At 40.2% G+C, this 11769-nt stretch overlaps 1 protein-coding gene across 3 annotated transcripts; it reads left to right on the top strand.

Annotated features, from left to right (window-relative positions):
* The first annotated feature begins 1321 nt into the window (after positions 1 to 1321).
* LOC122408834 (hemicentin-1) lies at positions 1322 to 11040 on the top strand. 3 transcript variants are annotated; one of them, XM_043415900.1, is made up of 14 exons: positions 1322 to 1798; positions 3006 to 3660; positions 4231 to 4363; positions 5949 to 6154; positions 6577 to 6687; positions 7222 to 7422; positions 7576 to 7872; positions 8105 to 8235; positions 8345 to 8504; positions 8704 to 9000; positions 9233 to 9553; positions 9865 to 10155; positions 10248 to 10357; positions 10465 to 11040. In XM_043415900.1, exons 2-14 carry the CDS (start codon positions 3534 to 3536, stop codon positions 10576 to 10578), a joined length of 2499 nt encoding a protein of 832 aa, XP_043271835.1. In that variant the 5' UTR covers positions 1322 to 1798; positions 3006 to 3533; the 3' UTR covers positions 10579 to 11040. The 3 variants fall into 3 exon arrangements, with proteins under 3 accessions (XP_043271835.1, XP_043271836.1, XP_043271837.1); XM_043415901.1 differs by having other exon boundaries at positions 3137 to 3660; XM_043415902.1 differs by having other exon boundaries at positions 3185 to 3660.
* Positions 11041 to 11769: the final 729 nt, after the last annotated feature.

Genomic DNA, 11769 nt, shown 5'->3' on the forward strand with positions numbered 1-11769 from the left:
TTCCAATAATAACCTCGAATCGAACGTACAAGTAGATGAAATTTCATTGAAATGGTTTTCTGGTTGTTGGGACGAGTATGTTTTGCGACATCGTAGGCACTCGGACTGTCTAATGATGCAATTATATCCGAAGGTTTGATTAATTGCTTTTTTTGTGAACAAAGGCTATTCGGCGATTCTCCAAAAATGAGTTTATACGAGCCGGAAGGCTTATAAATAAAATGGAAGATAAATTTTTACGATAGGTGTTGTCTGTATTAGACAAGCGATCATCGCGATCGGCCAATCGGAGATCCATATCGAAATTCCATCTCGAAATTACGGTAGTATCGTCTTGGGACCGTTGAGGGCTTATCGCGTGATCACGTTGATAAGAAAAAAGTGGCCTATAACAGAGTTCGATCGCGCGGGGTCAACGAATGGCGAATGCGCCTCCCTTCCCTCCGTCTTTCTCCCTCGGAAGGGAGAAATATCGACAAGATCGTTGGAATATTTTGTTCCGATTGAGTTTGATCGATCTCGGAGACAAATCGCTCGACGGAACGAGAAATAAGAGTGAGCCGAGCGAGCATGAAATATCAGGAGTAAATGACCGCTAATAAAAAGGTACGTATATATGTACAGGTTGCGTCAAAAACAAACACTTCAAAATAAACCGAGTATGTCATTAGAATTTGGAGGATTTTTTACTCGTGATCCGCGTTCAACAGGGTATAACTTATTGAAATGCCAACTATTTATGTGCCGAGATGAAGCGTCGAGTGTGAAAAAGTCCGTTTCCTGAGGCCTTAGCGAACGGACTGAAGTGCGTGAAGTGTCGCCACCTGACGCTTCGACTTCTCATGCGATATGCAGTGTCTTATAGCGCGATAGATAAACTTATGAATTCCGTCAATTCCAGTCACTTCGCCAATAAATATGGCCGAGGAAACTTTTATTCGAAATAATTTGACCCTAAATTCTTTTCACATTGGTTGGACATTGTTTTTGAAATAATCTGTAGCCGGCATGGAATGAGACGGCCGTACGGATTCTCGTGGTGGTTGCACGTTCTTCCATCTCTCCAAGTAGTATAGAACAAAATCGGGCATACGCAGAGGGCATGAATAGTACGTTTTGTGTCAGAGTATGCGCTCTTGCGTCACGGAGGACGCTCTCTGAGGATAGGAGGCTCGAATTCAGGCGGAGGGGATGAATTCATTCGCTCGTATAACGATCGCTCCCACGGAAACGCCCGAAACGTTTCAACTCGCGAGAATAACGTTCGTATCACAAAACGGAGGTGGGTGGAACGGGAAGAAGTGGAGGGGCAGCGTTCGGGGGTGAGAAATACACCTATCGAGAGGGGTAGCTCCGAGATCTCGAAGAATTTTTTTCCTCTTCCAGCCCCATTTCCACGTATACATCCCTACCGCACGTCTAGCCTGTTTCTCTTCTCGAGACTCGGTTGTAAACGGCCTTTCTTGTCTTCGTGTAACGACCGAACGCCGCCGCATTCGTAGTCACAATATCCATTATCACGGATCCGAACGTTTTTATTTTAATTTTCAAAGTTAAACAATCACCTCGTGACATTGAATCCTCTTAGTTGCGAGTTTTATACATACATTATGCTAGATATAAAAATAAACGATGAGAAACGGAACAAAATAAAAACAGTGAACTGTGGCCAGTGTTGTGTTCTTTCTCCTCAATTCTGCGACCGCGGTCCCGATTCGTTGTAAACAACAATTGAGTGCATAGTGCTTCGTGGAAAAGTGTACAAAGGAAAGGGGAAAAAGAGTGGCATGGAGGAATGGTAGGAGTCAAATAACCTACGAATTTTAGCAGTTTTGTTCTACTCCGAATACTACGGGAAAACGGGAAATCTCGTTTCTAATTATAAATGATAATTATTCATTTCTTGTCACACTCGCATCACGGAGAAGAAACAGGAGTTTTTTTTTAATTTTTGCTGGTTTTTTTTCTGCATTCTTCTGAACGTGACGAAAGCGCGAAGGAAGAAGAGAAAACAAGAGTTTCGCGGGTCGATTCGTTTTCGCGTGTGTCAGAAGGGGCTCGAATAGAGGTTGGGAGGGAGAAGTTGATAGGAAAAAGGAGAGCATGACGAGTCTCGTCTGTGCAAAACCGTTCGTATTCTACTTTACGAGAGTACTGGAATTTTTCTGCGTGTGTCAGTACCCCCTCTTTCACTCGTTCTCCTTCCCCCTTACCCTCTTTCACCCTTTCTCGTGGCTCAGTTCGTAACCGCACGAACAATTTACTTTAGTTAACATCTTTTTTTTTACACATCCCTTTATTACCAATACGTGAATCGAGATACCTGCACGGGGGCGGAGGGAAGCGGACAAATCGATCGCCGCGCGTTTGCCACTGACGCCGCGAAGAGAAATAAGAGAGACGGAGAGCGAGAGAGAGAGAGAGGGTGGGTGGGTGGGTGCCTCCGACGACGAGTGTACAATAATCGCTCTCGTGACAGACAACAACGAGCAGGAAAAGAATTTCGTGAATTTCTTTCGCTGCACCTCTCAAATCGTACTCGTAATTTTTTTAGTAAAACTTATTTAAAAATAAAGTTTTTACATTTTTTATATTAGCAATTATTATTATGGCAGTTGAAACGAAATTTTCACTTGTTTTCCAATTACGAGGATAATAATAGTAAAAAAAAAAAAAAAACTGTCACTTATAACAAAGAGCTGTAAATTTCTTATTTTTAATTATTTTTAAACGAATGAAAACACGCGTTTCCTTTCGATCGAACGGCGTTGGAAAAAGTGTATAAGAACAATTTTATTTTTATTATCAGAATCGGAAGCACGGTTGCAATAAAAATACCACTTGCTCTATGGTGATAAAGGTTGAAAAAAATAAATAAAAATCACATTAAACTCGGTGATGTGAGAAAGTGCACTTTTTCCCACCCTGTAGGAAATTCCTCGCTATCGTAGTATGCGATGGCATGTCGATGGCTCACGAAGAGTCGTAATCGTATGAAATTTCAGTCCGCGTTCCTTGAGGGTTGATTATAAACTCGGTTTTCTCGCATGCACTCGTCGCAATCGTCTCTTAAAGCTTTCGGCGAAAAGTTTATTTGAAATAATTTCGATTTTTTTAAAACTCGAATAAATAACAGTGAGACAAAGTGATGAATGGAAAAAATGATTAATTGAACGTGTTCCAGTGACGAAAGTCGTAAACATTTCACGAGTTTTTCGGAGTGATGTTAATAAATTTGGAAAGTCCTGAAAGCGTTGATGGAAAAGCTGCAAATGGTGGTGACAACGATTTCGCATTGCCCGAAAAGGACTAATGGAAAAGAAAGACGGTTTTCGCGCGACATTTTCGGGCAATTTGTGAATCAACGAAAAATCGTGTGACACCAAACCCCTCGATACATCCCGATTCCATACGCATATATTCGTGCAACTCAACTTCTCCGAATAATTCGCCAAATTTTTCAACGTCAGCGACGACTTACAATTAGAAACGAATACGAACGCGACTAGCATAAAGGAATTAAATTTGGTGGTATGGCGATCGAAATAATCAACGGAATTACGGCGAGACCCGTCCTCGCTGGATTTTATCTCGTTGTTGGTGTCGCGATCATGAGTTATGCCAACGCCAACGAAAACTGGGATCGAGACGACGATCCAAGTACGTAAAAGGAATGACAGTTCGCATTTATTTTTCTCGAAACTCATTGTTAGCGTCATTTTTTAAATCTGCCATCGTTTTTTTTTTCAATTTCGCCATTTTTCGATAATTTCCTTAAAACGTGAAGATAAACTTTTTCAAAATTTCATGAATTCACGAACTTTTTAAATATTATACTAAAATTTTATCGAAAAATGCTGCACGACTGGACACTTCAATTCGCTTTTTCAACATGAAAATTCCACCGATAAATTTAAAGTTTCACTCGTTTTTAACGAGTTATACGGAGAATCAAATAAATGTTTCAACTTCATTTTTATTATTGACGACTTACTGATCCGTGATTCTATTTTCATAACCGAATATAAGATTAATCGCAATAAATGTTTTAAAATATCGAGTTGTTACCACCATTTCGATTCAAACTTTCGGATCCAACATGCAGAGTCGACAGAAATAATTTCTGTCAATATTTTAGCCGTTAAAAATGACCCAAAATAGTTGAAAATAACGATAAATGAATTTCACAACGATCCTATTGAAACGTGCTTCAATTTTGTATTTTCACAGTTTCGACAACCGAAGTGAATGCAGTCCTCGGGCAATCGGCGTCCCTGCCATGTGATATCGAACCGTCCTCGAGGGGTGAGACCCTCTACATGGTTTTATGGTTCCGCGATCACTTGATCAAGCCGATTTACAGGTACGAATTCTCGCCTCGCGCGCATTGTTGGTTGTCTGCTCAAGCGAATGGAAGGACCGAAATTCACCAAAAAAACGGACGAAGATTTTTGGAGGAGTGAAATTGGACCGATCTCGACGCGCGTCGAGACCGCCCAGCTGGAATTTTGAATAGAAAGTATTTCGAGCCCCTCCACAGCTTTGACAATCGGAGATAAAATCGAGTTTTTTAAGTTTTTTAAGAGCCGCACAGTCGCTCAAAAATGGTCTGGAATGAGAATACCCGCGGCTCGATACTCCGATAATTTTTTGTAGTCTAGTCCCAGTGTTAATTTAATGTTAATGCACTTTCGAATAGCTGAGCGTTCGAGCAAAGGGGTCACGATCTGTTCGAAAACATCTTGGCGTCATTTTGACTTTTTTCCAGTAGAAACTTTTCGGTATCGTAAAAAAGGCAGTGCACGAAGCGACGACGCTGTTACCTTCGTCACTTCATACATTTTGCTGCATAATTTATAAACGCGAGAGATTTTATTGGCTTGGAAAGGTGTAACTAAAAACGCTATTGAAAAATCCATGTCACAGGAACCCTCGACATTTGCGTACGGAAGCTCTTCCTATGATCGATCGCTCTTCTTAAAAAGGGGGTCGAGAGTTTGTAACTGCGTCGTTTTCGGAATATCGAAATTTTGAAAAATTTTATTAAGTCCCTCGCAATATGATGTGGTCTCGTCGACTTTATGGGGCTATTCGTGCATAAATTGAGGATAAAAACAGACAAGAGCGAATGACCGTCCACCTGAAATCATGAGTTTAATTAATGATTCTATAAGAGTCCAAAATCAAAGTACAAACGAAATTTGGCACATTGGAATGTCAAATTTGGAGCGTGGAGCTGAAGATTCGGTTAAAAAATGTGAGAACCAAGGGGCGGAGGGAAAATTTGTATTCTGATTGGAACAAGAACGTGTCGTTTGTTTCAGACTTTTGGCCGGAAGTTTAAATTACATTTCAAGTTGTCGGGCGAAAATGAATAACGAGAAATAGGGTTGCTGCTTCGTGTATGTACGACGGGAAAGCACATACGGGCCGTTCCACGCCAAATAGCACGGTATTCGGAACATTTTTCTTTCTCATTTCCTCAATTTTAAAGGCCCCTTAAAAGAGCCTTTCTCTCAAGTTTCTCGACATCTTTTCTATGGCTTTTGTTCAGCGAATGCTTTTTGTTCATAATTTTCTCGAGTCGAAGAAAAAAAACAGTTTCAATTTGTGCCATTATTAAGATAGTTGTCAACCAAAAATGAAAAACAAAGCAATTTTTGAATGCGTTAGTCTTTGAAAAAGCGATAAAAGAAGCTGAAGATTCAACGGAAAGGCTCCTTTGCGGGGTACTGAAATATAGGAAAAAAATGTACAAAAAGTTGAGGAAATGGAAAATATAAATTTTTCAAATCGTCCGATTTGGCGTGAAACGCCCCTTGTAATATCGTACTTAATGTATATTTGCATAATATATATAAATAGATGGTGTACTTAGGTAAATGTGTGATGAAACGAGGAGAAGGTTTATGATATAACGTGACGGAGTGCTTATCTTCACGTTGCAGCTTCGATGTACGTGGTAGACCGTTCCAACAAGCCCTCAACTGGTCCGACGACTCGGTCGCCCCTCGAGCCCACTTTAAGACGTCACCTAAGCGGGCGGCTCTTTACCTCGAGGGTGTTCAACTCAGTGACGAGGGTGTATACAGGTGTCGTGTGGATTTTCGAAATTCACCCACGCGAAACTTTCAAGTCAATCTCACTGTGATTCGTAAGTTTCATTCTCCTTCATTAAACATTTGACGCACTTGCCAGCTTCTATGAATACTGTGAAATTCATTTTTTAATAATACTAAAAAAGGGAAAGAGCCGAAGCATAATAATCCCAGGTAGAACGTAGCGACTTGGTATGAAAATCAGATTTTCACGTAAATGTTGAGGTTCGAGGGTGCATTTTAAATTATCCTTTAAATAAAGCTCGATCGAAAAATTTTATGCTGCAGAGCAGGATGAATGTGTTTCATAACGATTACGCTGTGGGACGAATTTTTTTGAAGTCAAACAGCAAGTCCGTAAGATTCATCTCTGCAATTGAACGCTTTTTTCTCTCAATTTTTGTGTAAAGTCACAAGTGAGTTGAATTTGTTTCATTTTTTGGAGTATTACTGAAAAAAATGTTTTTCTGTCTGACAGATCCACCACATCAGCTACTCATATTGGACAGTTCCGGCCACAAAGTAGATAAAGTCGTTGGACCATATCTGGTCGGTGCGGATTTCAGACTATCGTGCGAAGTCAGAGGTGGTTAGTTAATTTCAACGAGTTCACACTAATTTGATGCGGTGGGGTTCCTCGAAACATCGCGTGCTGAGTTTTTGGGCTGCTAATTAAGAACCGGAAATAAAAATCGATGATGAAAAAATCTACACAATGCTTATTCGTTGTGTATTGGAGCTAGGATAAAATTTCATCGGGATTTTCATCGTAGATTAGTGGAAAAGCGTTTTATTAATATTTAAAAAAATGATAAATTTTAACTATTTTTTTTATCGCTCGTATTTGTGCAGCTAGCGAATGAATATTTTGTCGAATTTTTATAAATGTCCTACGAAAAAAAAAGCTACGAAGAAAGATAGGAGAACGCGAAGGTTTCGAAGGAATGAACGGAGATGGTAGAATATTGATCATCCTGCCTCGATGCTCCGAAAAAATGGTTTCTTATTAACGACGAACAATGAAATTTAAATCTGCTCGATCAATGAATTCCCGTTCAAATAAATTTCATATTTCACAGATAATTCAATATTTTAATTCGAGCGTTTTCTTGCCAATGATCAGGAAAACCACCTCCCACAATCACGTGGTACGTTAACAAAGAAAAGGTGAGAGGCGTTGAGTACGTCGAATCGAATGTTGTTGTGAGCGAATTGAGCGTGTCACATCTGAAAAGGGAGCACCTTAACACGACATACAAATGTCAAGCAGCCAACACCGACCTCGTGCCACCTTTAGAAAAATCCGTCGTACTTGACGTGCATCGTGAGTGCAAGAATATTTATTGGCATGAAAATTGACGTATTGATATTGCGCATTGAGTTTTTTTGTGATTTTGTAAAATTGCTGAGTCAAAGTTTTAGTAGAAATTCTTTCATTTTGAGGGATTTTGATGACGAAATTTGTGAATTTTTTCAGTTGAACCGGTGAGCGTCAAAATACTACACAAGCCGGTAATACTCGAGGCGGAAAAAACCTACGAACTAAGCTGCGAAGTAATAGGTTCGCATCCTCGTGCTGAAGTACTTTGGCTCGAAGGTGAAACTCCGTTTGGCCAGGGGATTACGAGGGATGGTGAAAATTCGAGCGTTGTTTTAAGCACTCTGAAATTTTCACCTACGAACGAGGACAACGGAAAAAACCTCAAATGCCGAGGGCTCAATAGAGCTATTCCTAAGGCATTTCAAGAAGATCTCTATCACCTCAACGTTGTCTGTGAGTTTAAATCAGTGTCTGCTTTTATCATCTACACTCGTGATGTGATGTGATAACGATAAATCGATATTTGACGAATCGACTCCATATTTTAGAGCTTGAGATAATATGAGGTTGAAGAGCAAGTAAAAATACAAGCCCAATGAACTTCTCTTTTCGTATTTCCTGCTTTATCCTCGTTTGATCAAATAAAAAAAGGTTGAGAGGTTGAAAAAAGATTGCTTTTTCGTAGTTCCTCCCAAAGTACAACTGCATCTGGGAAGCACGTTGAATCCCGAAAACATAAAGGAAGGGGACGACGTGTATTTCGAGTGCAAAGTCCTGGCGAATCCTGCACATCATAAAATCACATGGCGACACAACGTACGTTCTTCTGAGGAATTTATGTGAACCGATCGAACGACGAAGTCAAATAAATATGTAAATCTTGATCTAGAAGTTAATGAGCCTCTAAATGGTGTTTCTTTTAAAGGGACACATATTGGCGCACAATAGGACGGCGGGTGTTATAATGAGTACTCAAAGTTTGGTGCTACAGAAAATAAAACGTGACAACGGTGGTAATTATACTTGCTTGGCGAGCAACGATCGTGGAGAGACAACAAGCTTAATAGAAAATCTCCGAGTTCAATGTGAGTTTGATTATTCCATTTAGATAGAAAATTGATCATGAAATTTTCAATTATCGCGAATACTTAAGAAGATAAAAAGAATTCTTTGAATAATGACAGAATCGAAATTCATGATTCTGCAACTTTTCGAATTGGGAAAAAAGACTTTGAATTTAGATTTTGAAATAACGAGCTCATCGCTATTTCTTTTAATTCGCAGTCTCGCCAGTGTGTAAAACGAAAGAAATAATGACGATCGGAGCGTCTCTCGATGAATCAGTCAAGGTACGATGCGAAGTCGAAGCTGATCCGAGCGAAGTTGATTTTTTTTGGGACTTCAACTACAGTGGAGAAAATTTTGAAATAACCCCCGTCAAGTCAGACGATAATAATGGCACGACGAGTGAAATCATCCACACGCCAGTGAACGAGCGAGATTATGGGACTTTGACTTGTTGGGGTCGAAATTTGATTGGGAAACAGGAAGCTCCGTGTATTTATAGAATCATTCCTGCAGGTACGAGAATTTTTACGAAATTTATACGTGGCATGAATCCCTCAGAATAAATAAATAAGAAATAAACAAATATCGGAGACAAATTCCAAGTGACGAATCGCCACGATGACACGCACATTTTTTTGACTCCATTTTTTCATGGTCACATGTCGGATTATTATTTCAAGTAATATTTATGTGTACTGCACTTTGAATATTTGTGATCTATTAAAGAATTTTTCGAATAATGCAGTCAAACCGAGTCCCCTGAGCAATTGCACGATAAAAGCGTCGGTGAACCAAAGTTCTGAGATTCTCGAGGTGGAATGCGTTGCTGGTTACGACGGTGGCCTGAAGCAGGATTTTCGTCTGGAGGCTTACGACGTTAGGACAAACAGTCTGCGCGTTAATGTCTCGAGCATTAGCACCGAATCGCCTCTTTTTCGCATACCCGTTGGCGAACTTTTGCCAGCCACCCATTTTTATCTCACTGCTTATGCGGTCAATGCCAAAGGAAAGAGCGAAGTCGCACTTCTCGAGGATATCATACTTAGAGATTCGGGAAAACCGGCCGGTAAGTTCCTCTTGCTTTGAACCATTTTCAAAAACCTCTTGGAACCTCGCTTGGAAATGATTTTTGTTGAAAGTATTGTAGAAACTTTTTGCTGAGATTTTCATTAGGGATTAGCGATGGTTTTCTTTAACTTTTCTAATTTCATATGATAAAAATTCCCATTATTTCGACTTGAACGTTTTCGACCGTAGCATGATTGTTTCGCATCGATAAAAATGGTATCCGAATGGGTGAAATAATCAAACAATAATGTACGCTTTTAGCGAGCATGATGGATATTTTCAATGAAATTCGACTGATTGTTATTACAGAAAGTGGTGTCAGCATGATACCGTTGATATTATTGCTCATCGGTTGTCTCATCGCTCTGGGAATAACGGTGCTTTCGGTGATGCTGATGATGTACAGACGACGTGGAACAACATCGCCGGTTCACGTCGAACCGTACATGAAACAACCGATCATAAGTCCTCCGGATTCGAGAAACAACTCGATGCTCGATGTCACACACGGTGATCATACTTATTTCGTAGAGTATACACTCAAACAAGTCGCTGATTATGCACTGAATAATCAACCTGACATCATACAATCGCCACAAGGTCCGTGCTATTCGATTATTCATTTTTCATCCGAAGTCATTGAACAATTTTCCTAATCGCTTGGTTTTTCCTTTTTTTTTCGGGCTTTTCAGACCAAGAGAAAATAAAGAGGGAGCCACAGCTCTTTTTACCGGTCAGACCGGATACTCTCTTCGCCCCATATGACATTCACAAACAAGGCCTTCAGACTAACAGATGTAGCGTGAGTTCATATTTTCTAAAGATATTTTTGACTGATGTGTTCTCTTTTCTCGTAATAAATAATCAAATGAATTGAAAAGTTTTCAAACGGCAATAACATGTTGACAGTTAAATCCGTTCTCTGCAAAATCGTGGGAGCCAATAAGTTTCAAGGCCGATCGGAATCTGATGAAAGAGATAATAATAGCGAACTCGATACCAGGCCCGGAGAGTTGCGTTTAAGAAGGAGGCGCAAATCTCAAAGAAAATATCAACGAATCTGAGGAGGAGTGACATATCAGAATAGCTGAGAAATCGAAATGTGTGTGTGAAAACGGGAAAGAGAGAAAACACGTGTCGGACACACGTACGAAAAATCGGCTCCAAGCCACAAACGGATGAAAAAGCCGGTCGCCTGAAACGTAGAAACGTATTCGACTGAATCCGCGGTATAAAAAGAAAGAAGAGTCGACGAAACTGATGAAAAAGATTCATGCGAAACGTCCTCGTTACCCAGGGATGTTAAATGAGTGAAAATAAGGCAAAAGATAAATGCTGGGAGATCGCAATTATTCGATTTTGCAAATTTCGTAACGAATATTAATTGCGATCTTTTCTCGCAACGATGTAACTCTAATACTCGAACGAAACGCCACGCACGGTGTATTATTCCAAGTTTAATATATTTTGTGTCAAGTCTTGAAATTCTTTTTCGTACCATTTGTTTAAACGGTTTAAGAAAAAAAAAAAAATAATAATTGCTCCCGTCCTCGTGCCCTTTTCACTTTCACTATATTTAATTTAATTCACCGAATTAAATAGTGCTTGCGAGCTTCAATAAGCGGCGTAACCAGAGCGGGATTTGACCTGAAGAAAAAATGGAAAACTGCGATTTCCGTTTGCGCATAAAACAGCACCGATCAAAACTCCGCAAACGAGACTCGCTACACCGAGAATTCCAGCCACAAGAATAATCCAATAGATTGGGAAACTACTCGTTAAAATTTTCTTCGCCCACTGGAGAATCGAGTTCGGGGGGGTTGCGGTTCCAGCTTGTAGGGCATTGCCATTCCGGCGTACATTTGAATTGTCAATTTGATTATTCTCAACTGTCTCGAGATTCTGATCACGAGTCCGATCGTTCCGTTGCGCTTCGGGATTCGAACCGCGAGTCCGGCGATCATGCTCATTTGTTTCGGGATTCCAATTGCGAGGATGATCACTCTGATTTGTCCTTGGATTCGAATCGCGAGTCTGATCACTCGAATTTATCCTTGGATTTGAATCGCGAGTCTGATCACTCTGATTTGGCCTTGAATTCGAATTGCGAGTCTGACCATACTGATTTGTCTCAGGATTCCTATCGCGAGACCGATTAATCTGATTTCTCTCGGGATCCCAATCCTGAATCCGACTATATTGATCAGTCTCAGT

This window comes from Venturia canescens, chromosome 4 (assembly GCF_019457755.1).
Source record: "Venturia canescens isolate UGA chromosome 4, ASM1945775v1, whole genome shotgun sequence".
Classification (NCBI taxonomy): Eukaryota; Metazoa; Arthropoda; class Insecta; order Hymenoptera; family Ichneumonidae; genus Venturia; species Venturia canescens.

Bases quoted from the DNA above. Each gene is read 5' to 3' on its own strand.
- LOC122408834 (XM_043415900.1), top strand. From the start codon at position 3,534: ATGGCGATCGAAATAATCAACGGAATTACGGCGAGACCCGTCCTCGCT. The intron at 9,001-9,232 runs GTACGAGAATTT...CGAATAATGCAG, and splicing joins TTATAGAATCATTCCTGCAG to TCAAACCGAGTCCCCTGAGC. The intron at 10,358-10,464 runs GTGAGTTCATAT...ACATGTTGACAG, and splicing joins TTCAGACTAACAGATGTAGC to TTAAATCCGTTCTCTGCAAA.